Genomic DNA, 8,350 nt, shown 5'->3' on the forward strand with positions numbered 1-8,350 from the left:
AACCGGTAGCGGGGGCTGCCGCAGCGTTGCCCGTCCAGGCGGCGATAGTTGAAGTGGGCTCGGTGGAGCAGGTGGAGCAGGTGGGAAACCTGCATGTTTCCATTCATCTTTAATTTTTGATGATTGATTTTAATATATAACATAACAGCCACTACTCTGTGTTAGCTGTCTAAGAAAGTTAGAGCGGGAATTTTCAAGGTGTCACAGGCCTGGGACCAAAACGTGATGTAGAAATGGAGCAGAGACCCCTAGTGTACATACGATATAAACCTGCCTTGTTGTTTTATGTTTCATGTATGAACGTACACGGCTGAAAAGAAAAATAATTTTTTAAAAGAAATCACCAAAAAATTCACTATCACGCTGCGGTATCTGTATGGACCCTGTAGGGGTCGCTGACACCCTGGGTTGGTCCATGTCTTTCTCTTGCTCGGAATATCGTGGCAAGTGCAAAGCAACATGGACCAGTGAACAGGATCAGCTGTGTGTGAACAGAGGAAGTGTGAATGAGGTGTAGATGAGTGAGTGAAAGACTGTGAACCCGTGAACCTGCTGCTGGTGAGTGTCACGTTCTCACACGGTTTGTCTCAGCCCAGGGGTTTGTTTTTTTTCAGACCCTCTGTGTTTCTAACTCTCTGCAGAATCAGAACCCCGCCCCCAACACCACCCAGGTGAGGAAGAACCACGCCTGCGAGGCGTGCGGCAAAGCCTTCAGAGACGTCTACCACCTCAACCGCCACCGGCTCTCGCACTCCGACGAGAAACCCTACTCCTGCCCCATCTGCCAGCAGCGCTTTAAGAGGAAAGATCGCATGAGCTACCACGTGCGCTCGCACCAAGGCGGCGTGGAGAAACCGTACGTGTGTCCGCACTGTGCCAAGGCGTTCTCCAGGTGAGGCCCCGACCCGCCGCTCCTCAGGGACTCTGTCTAAAATAGGAGAAAAGGGACTTAACAAAACTTCCTCTGTGTTCTGTGTTCTCAGACCAGACCACCTCAACAGTCACGTTCGACAGGTTCACTCCACAGAGAGACCCTTCAAGTGCACGGTAACGCCCCCTTCTGTCTGTCAGCAGTATTTCACCTGACTCTGTAAATGTTAATTTAAAATTTAAAATTATTTCTGTATGAACAGATGTACATTTTAACATTTTACTGCAAACAACATGGTTCATTTTGGAAACCATTTTTCTCTGTTCTATCAAACATTAATGTCATAAAATAAAAGTTAAGTTTTGATCTAATTATGATCAGACTTTCGTCAGTGGTGCTCCGGTGAGAATACACTTCAGCTCTTCAGTGGTTATTAATAATGTTTTTTTTATCAGGTCTGATGTTTTTAATAGTCTTTCAAAGGTGTCATGTTGTTAGAGGAGACTCACGTCCTCCTGTGTGTCTTCACCTCTCCTGCAGACGTGCACGTCAGCGTTTGCCACGCGGGATCGCCTGCGTGCTCATCTGATCCGCCATGAGGAAAAGGTTCCGTGTCACATCTGTGGGAAGCTGCTCTCTGCTGCCTACATCACTGATCACATGAGGGTCCACAACCAATCCCAGCACCACGCCTGTCACCTCTGCAACCGCAGTGAGTCTCGGCAGATTCACACTAACAGTTGATTCACTTCAGCAGGTGTTTTCACCAGTCTGTGTCAACGCCAGAGGTTTCATCAGAAAATTGATATTCGCCTCAACTGAAGTGAAGCCGAAAGTTAAACATGTTAAACACATCAGACAGTGAACAGATGCTATAGATTTAAGCCGATGTAGGTTTTATTTAGGGATGTCCGATAATATCCGCAGATGAATATTATCAGCCCCGATATTAGCATAATTATGTAATAGCTGTAAGAATCGTTATAATGTTTTTCTCTGATAATGAAAACCCAATAATGCCAAGCCTGGCATTTGTGCCCTAAAATAGTTTTGGGGAAAAATGGCTGTATATTAAGATGAAAGCCACTAGATGGCAGCATTGCAGCTCATTTTATTAATCTATTTTAATAATCAGAGGATTGTATGCAGAATGCTGGTTAATATCAGACATCCCCAGTTTTATTACCTTAGTCTTTTGTTGACCTTAGTCTCAAAAATGACTCCTGTCACTGTTGGCAGCCATGTTTTCAGCTGTGTGTCCGTCCTCCAGGCTTCACCACGCTCACCTACCTGCGTGTACATGCTCAGAAACACCACGGTCAGGAGTGGAAGGACAGCGGCGGAGTGCGGGGGATTTTTGGCGGGACAGGCGCCGGTGGCGTGCTGCTGTGCCAGCTGTGCGGCGTTCAGTGTAAGACGGCCACACAACTGCAGGGCCACATGGGCACGCATGCCAACCAAAGCCAGAACGATGCTGCCAACACGGACTCCACCGGGGGCACTACTGTCAGCGTGACTGTGACTGCGGGGTCAAGTGACGATGCCACCAGCACAGTGGGACTGCTGGTCACCGACTGCTCCAGTATCGCCGCCCAGCCTCACAGCTAGCACAGGGGCGGGGCCGAGGGTCACGGAGGCAGGGGCAGTTTGGGTGCAAAGAGGAAAAAAGGAGGAGCCGAGTGAACAGCGGCCTCAGCAGGTGCGTGAACTGCATTAACGTTGGATATCTCTTTTTTTTTCTTCTTCTCTGACAGTGTTTGTTCTAGTCTTCGTTGGTGATCAGAATGAAAATAATCAGACAAATTTGTCACAACTTGGTAATCAAATTAATTCAGTTCAATTAAAAAAATGTTTAAATTAAATTAAATTTTAAATTACTGCCACCTACAGTCTGGGGTGTGTACATCAGTGTTGGTGGAGCACTAGAAATGAGAAAACTAAGAGAAGGAGTGATTAAATATGGTAGTTCTGTCTGTAATTAAATCATTAGGTTTTACAGTCCCAGCTGTCTGTGATTCAGCAACAAACACTTCAGTCTGGGCCCTGGTCTGAAATAACGTTTTTTGTCTGCTCTGTCTCGTTCCAGTTTTTACTCAACAGTCATCTTCTCTGCACCTTCTTCCAAAAAACACAAGTCCTGCTCCTACAGAGCCAAGAACTGATGCTAGTTCCATGTTAGTTCCAGAGGACCAATCAATGGCTGGAAACACAGAGGAGAGGGAACCGATTAGTTCTTCAGAGAAAGAACAGTTCAGCTTTTTTACCTCTTCTGTAAGGTACCGACTGAGTCACAGTCCAGACTGACTTCTGACGCCTTAAACCAGCCGTAGACCCACACGGCCTGGTTCTGAACTGATGGTTGCCAGGAGTCATGAGGGAACTGAGGTCAGATTTAATCGGTGTGCTCAGCCGCAGTTAGACAGACATTTACAACAAGAAGACTGAAGTTTGTAAACCAATCACTCTGCCTGACAGTCAGATAGGACAGAGCACAGACAGTTAAGATGTTCACAGTGCACTCTATCATAAAATCACCCTTCACAACTGAAGGAACTTGTCTTTTTAAGAGAAAAATAACCTGTATTTTTACTGACATGGCTTTGCAGTTTGTTGTTTCTAGATCATGGTTTAGAATTTTTGTAAAGTTCTTTGAAAGGTTATATATACATATATACATATACATATATATATATGTATATTCCTTTGTGTAGATTCTCTGATGCTCCACAGAGTTTTTCTTTTTTTCTCTCTCTTAACACTGATTTGTTGTAAAAAATCTTCTGTGACTTTTTTCCCCCGTGGCTGTGCAAACTGATGGCACGTCCATGTGCGGTGCGAACAGCTCACATTGTCGCTTGTGTAATAAAGGCAGTGAGGCTGCTCTGTGAATGGAGCTGTATCGGTGATGGGGGGCAGGGACGGGGGAGGGGGCCGTTTACAGGTCCGCACTGTGGGTATTTTATTGAGGTGTGAAGTGACAGGTGTCAGAATCACCACCTCACAATCTGAGACTGTTGAACCAGAGCGGACCTTCTTCTTCTGGGGCTCTTTGTCACGAGTGTGGGTCTTGTCTTCCGCCACTGTACAATGCATCCTAATAAAAACAGTTTTTTGGTGCCTTACTGCCACCCACAGGCTGGAGTAGTTGCATCAGTGTTAACATTGTCAATGGATTATTTTTGAATGTTGTAAATACTAATGGAATGTAAATATTTATTTGAAATTAGAACATTAAAGTTCCCCCAATAACTGTATGTTATGGGCATAATACTACAACTATTACTACAACCACTACTACTACTGCGACTGCTACTGCTACTAATACTAATAGTAGTAGTACTGGTTAAAGTTTCTCAGATGACAGTAAGGCTATCACAGGTCACGCTGGTCTTGACTAATGCTTAAATTTTGATTGTAACTTGTCATTTTTGTCAATTTTATGAAAGACAAAAAAGAAAGATTTGAATAAAAAATAAAAATTTAAGACTGTGGCGAACGGCTTTTTAAAGAACATCTTTCCTACGGGCGCCATCTTGTTTTCCGCATCCAGCTCCGTTTTTATGGATATGACGTCATGTATTGTCATCAGCTGAAGATAAATGGAACGCAGCCCGTGGCTTTTTGTTTACAGCCAGCGTCGCCCCTCCCCCTTATTCTTTCTCCCCCCTGTTCCTCCTCCTACCCCCCCTCCTCCTCTTCCTCGTCAGTAAACCGCTGTTAGATTCCATATGGGAGCACGGCTGATTTATTGGGAAACGGGTCGATTCTTACAGAATCCCTGCAAATGAGAAAATAATCAAAAAAAACACACACACAAAAACAACGCCCTGCGCCGCCTGCAGGGGACGCTGCTCCCTTCTCGGCCTGACCGGCTTTGTGACGCCATGGACCGTGAGCTCAGTGGCTGACGACCCGCTGCTCCAGGAGGGGAAGCCGGGGAAAGGCTCCTCAAAGCGGTGAACAACGTTCCAGGCTCAGTTTGGTCCATCGTCGGACTGTGCTGCGAGTCGTCGTAGGTGAGATGCGTGTGATAATACTGACCTGAGTGTTAGTTTTGTTTTCTAATTGTTCTAGAATGTCTAGAATCTTTGTTGTTTAAATGTGGGTCAGCGTTAGCCTAAACAGCTGCTGGTTAGCATCGGAGCTAACTGCCTGCAGAAATTTGTTTTCATTACACAAGCACAGAGATAAGAATACACGATTACACAAGCAACGAATTTGGTGTTAAATTGGTTAAAATGTTTGACGTCAAAATAATACTTAAACGGGTTATAACGACGTTTTTATTTCATTCTTTTGGCAGATTTTCGACGGCGCTAGTCGTTAGCTGCTAATATCTCGGAATTCCAGAAAAAAAAGTCAACAGTTCTGACTTAGATTTTATGAGTGCGTGACATTTAACAGAACACTGAGGGGATGAACCTGATTTTAAAAGGAGAAGAAGAAATTGACAATAATTATTGAATTATTCCGAATGTTGAAAATCTAGATAAAACAGTAAATGCGATCAGTGGTACCTGGAATTCTGCCTCGGATTCCGGTTTTTCTCTCAGATTCCTGATTATTTATGTCCACATTGTAACAAAAAGATAGACAGACTTCACCAGTGTCTGTTGAATTATTATTATTATTGGTCACTGTTTTTTTTTATTAAAGGGTTAAACGGTGGTCAAAATAGATCCAAAGCCATACTGTGTTTGCAGCGCCCCTACTGGTCCAGAATTTACGTCAGACAAGATTTAAGGAGAACATTTTAACCAAAGGAATTCTATATCCAAAAAAATAATTTGAAGTGATCTGTAGTTATACTTCATGTACTGTGTTTGATGCCAATGTATTTTGTCAGTCATGTTAGGTATCGTGTCCATTATGACCAGTCAGTAGTTTCTGGTATCTCTGGTCACTGGTCAGTTGATTCAGGTCTCACTCGTCACCAACTTTGAGATGATTTTTTTTTACAATGTTCGTTCTTTTCATGAAGGGTGATGAGGATGGTGAGGATGACCGGTCATGCTACTCAGTGAGGGTCCGTGTTTTCTTAGCCTAGCTCCTGAGCCACTGCACCAGCAGCAGTAGCCAGGGGTCGCTCTGACCAAGCGGACACTTTGAGGTGAGGTGAACACGTTTCCCGCCGGCTTCCGGCTCCTTGTTTTCAGCAGAATAACGGCTCCACCGACACATTTTTGCTCCCCAGGGTTGGGTGGTGGCAGGATGGCGTTTCACGGCACGGGTCGACAGAACGTCTGTGGAGATCTGTTTCCTGGCTCTGACCTCAGTCACAAGTATTTCTGCGTCAACTCCTCCTGCGGCGCTCCCTCCACAGGCCTCAGCGCCACTCCGTGTCTGACTGGACCCAACGCTCCGGCTGGGACCCCCCGTCACCCTACAGCTCTTGGAGGAAGTGCGGGAGGTGGAGCAGCGGTGCCTCAGCCTTACACTAACCCTGCCAGTGAGGTTCCCAGCCCGGCAGAGATGGAGCCAGACCGGCCCATTGGCTACGGCGCGTTTGGTGTCGTCTGGTGAGATTCGCGTCGTAAAACATCAACTACTTTGACCCAGTGTTTGATGTCAGTTACCCATCATGCAGTGATGTTAACCTAAGATATAAACAGAGACCGGCCCATTGGCTACGGCGCGTTTGGTGTCGTCTGGTGAGATTCGCGTCGTAAAACATCAACTACTTTGACCCAGTGTTTGATGTCAGTTACCCATCATGCAGTGATGTTAACCTAAGATATAAACAGGAAACTGTGATTCATAAATGTCACAGATGATAAATAGACACGTATGTTTGTGAACAGTTGGATTTGAATGTTGCACAGTTCAGTTCAGAGAGATTTTGAGGAGTAAAACGTCTGCGTCTCCGTCTTGCAGGTCAGTGACCGACCCCCGAGATGGTCGAAAGGTGGCTCTGAAGAAGATGCCCAATGTCTTCCAGAACCTGGTCTCCTGTAAGAGGGTCTTCAGAGAACTGCGCATGCTCTGCTTCTTCAAACACGACAACGTGAGGAGAGGGTGACACAGGGTGGGATTTAATATACTTAAATATAAATATATCTGAGAGTTTGTTTTTTTTTTTCTCTGTCCTCACAGGTTTTATCAGCGCTGGACATTTTACAGCCTCCACAGATAGACTGCTTCGAGGAAATGTATCCTTGTTTGTGAGAAACAGAAGTCCATTGAGATAAATCAGGAAAATAGAAAAACAGTGATAACAGTCTGGACACAGTGTGTGTGTGTGTGTGTGTGTGGTTTCCAAACCTAGGTTTCTGTTGGTGAAGTCTGTGTGACAGTGAGGCAGAGACATGAACAGCCTCTTCAGTCATCGTTCTAGATTCTCCTCATCAGTCCAGGCCACTGTCCTGGTTTTCTTTCTCTTTTTAATTTGCCTCATTTCCTGTGCTCTCCTCTCTTCTGTCACAGCGTTGTTCTCAGTCTGCGTAGAACTCTTTTCTCCGTGAGTTTCTGTTTTTTTTTCTTGACTGTAAACTGGTCCACAGCTACGTGATCACAGAGTTGATGCAGAGCGACCTCCATAAGGTCATCGTGTCCCCTCAGCCCCTCACCACAGACCACATCAAGGTCTTCCTCTACCAGATCCTCAGAGGTGAGCGCCCCCTCTGTTTGATGACCAACAGTTGTTGTTGACTTTTGAACTCAAACTGATGAAAATCTGTCTAGATATTTTGTGACTGTGGTGTCTGTTTCAGGTCTGAAGTACCTTCACTCTGCTGGGATCCTGCACAGAGACATCAAACCTGGAAACCTGCTGGTCAACAGCAACTGTCTGCTGAAGGTAAACCTCAGACGAAGACCACGTCTCTGAGGGACCAGAGAGAATCCAGACCAGTGCTGGGTTCTCCTCCTCTGCAGCTCAAACTCTTCTCTTCCTTCTCTCTGTCTTTGATCAGATCTGTGACTTCGGGCTGGCGCGCGTGGAGGAGCCTGACCCGTCACGTCACATGACCCAGGAGGTGGTGACCCAGTACTACCGAGCGCCCGAGGTACTGATGGGTTGCCGGCACTACGGCTCGGCCATCGACGTCTGGTCAGTGGGCTGCATCTTTGCAGAGCTGCTGGGAAGACGTATCCTGTTCCAGGCTCAGAGTCCAATTCAGCAGGTGAGTCCTTTAGATTGTTGCTGGTCAAAGGTTTCTCGGCCACTTTGAGCAAGGCATCAGATAATACTATGCTTTTTCCGTGCTGACTGTCACGTGCCTGGTTTTATTATCATTATATATTGTCAGCCGTCGTGTTCTGTCTGACCTCCTTCCTTCCCTCTGGTTTCTCCTCCTGCTCATCAGCTGGACCTGATCACAGACCTGCTGGGAACTCCGCCCCTCTCCGCCTTGGCCTCCGCCTGTGAAGGAGCACGAGCCCACATACTCAGGGGGCCTCACAAACCGGTATCCGCTGACGTTGAACTGTTTTTCATCTATTATTTCTACCCTTTGAAGCTCGTCCTGCTGTTTAAAAAAT

The 8,350-nt window shown here is 46.0% G+C and overlaps 3 protein-coding genes across 8 annotated transcripts in view; 2 read left to right on the forward strand and 1 right to left on the reverse strand.

Moving 5' to 3' along the window:
• maza (MYC-associated zinc finger protein a (purine-binding transcription factor)) overlaps positions 1–4,031 on the forward strand; it is a 10,722-nt gene extending 6,691 nt beyond the window's left edge. Inside the window, exons 4-8 of the mRNA XM_025064628.1 lie at positions 642–892; positions 984–1,047; positions 1,412–1,583; positions 2,142–2,570; positions 2,958–4,031. Coding sequence (XP_024920396.1) covers positions 642–892; positions 984–1,047; positions 1,412–1,583; positions 2,142–2,479 — 825 coding nt within the window. The 3' untranslated portion in view covers positions 2,480–2,570; positions 2,958–4,031. The remainder of the gene's footprint in view (positions 1–641; positions 893–983; positions 1,048–1,411; positions 1,584–2,141; positions 2,571–2,957) is intronic.
• LOC103393431 (RNA binding protein fox-1 homolog 1) overlaps positions 1–8,350 on the reverse strand; it is a 363,631-nt gene that overhangs the window by 184,743 nt on the left and 170,538 nt on the right. The gene's annotated exons all lie outside the window — the stretch shown is intronic.
• nlk1 (nemo-like kinase, type 1) overlaps positions 4,407–8,350 on the forward strand; it is a 7,113-nt gene continuing 3,169 nt past the window's right edge. Inside the window, exons 1-9 of the mRNA XM_008330430.3 lie at positions 4,407–4,887; positions 5,853–5,981; positions 6,066–6,390; positions 6,746–6,875; positions 6,965–7,020; positions 7,372–7,478; positions 7,582–7,667; positions 7,783–7,992; positions 8,176–8,281. Of these exons, the coding sequence (XP_008328652.1) occupies positions 6,083–6,390; positions 6,746–6,875; positions 6,965–7,020; positions 7,372–7,478; positions 7,582–7,667; positions 7,783–7,992; positions 8,176–8,281 (1,003 nt within the window). The 5' untranslated portion in view covers positions 4,407–4,887; positions 5,853–5,981; positions 6,066–6,082. The remainder of the gene's footprint in view (positions 4,888–5,852; positions 5,982–6,065; positions 6,391–6,745; positions 6,876–6,964; positions 7,021–7,371; positions 7,479–7,581; positions 7,668–7,782; positions 7,993–8,175; positions 8,282–8,350) is intronic.

The sequence above is a fragment of the Cynoglossus semilaevis genome, chromosome 17, assembly GCF_000523025.1.
Source record: "Cynoglossus semilaevis isolate Cse_v1.0 chromosome 17, Cse_v1.0, whole genome shotgun sequence".
Lineage (NCBI taxonomy): Eukaryota > Metazoa > Chordata > Actinopteri > Pleuronectiformes > Cynoglossidae > Cynoglossus > Cynoglossus semilaevis.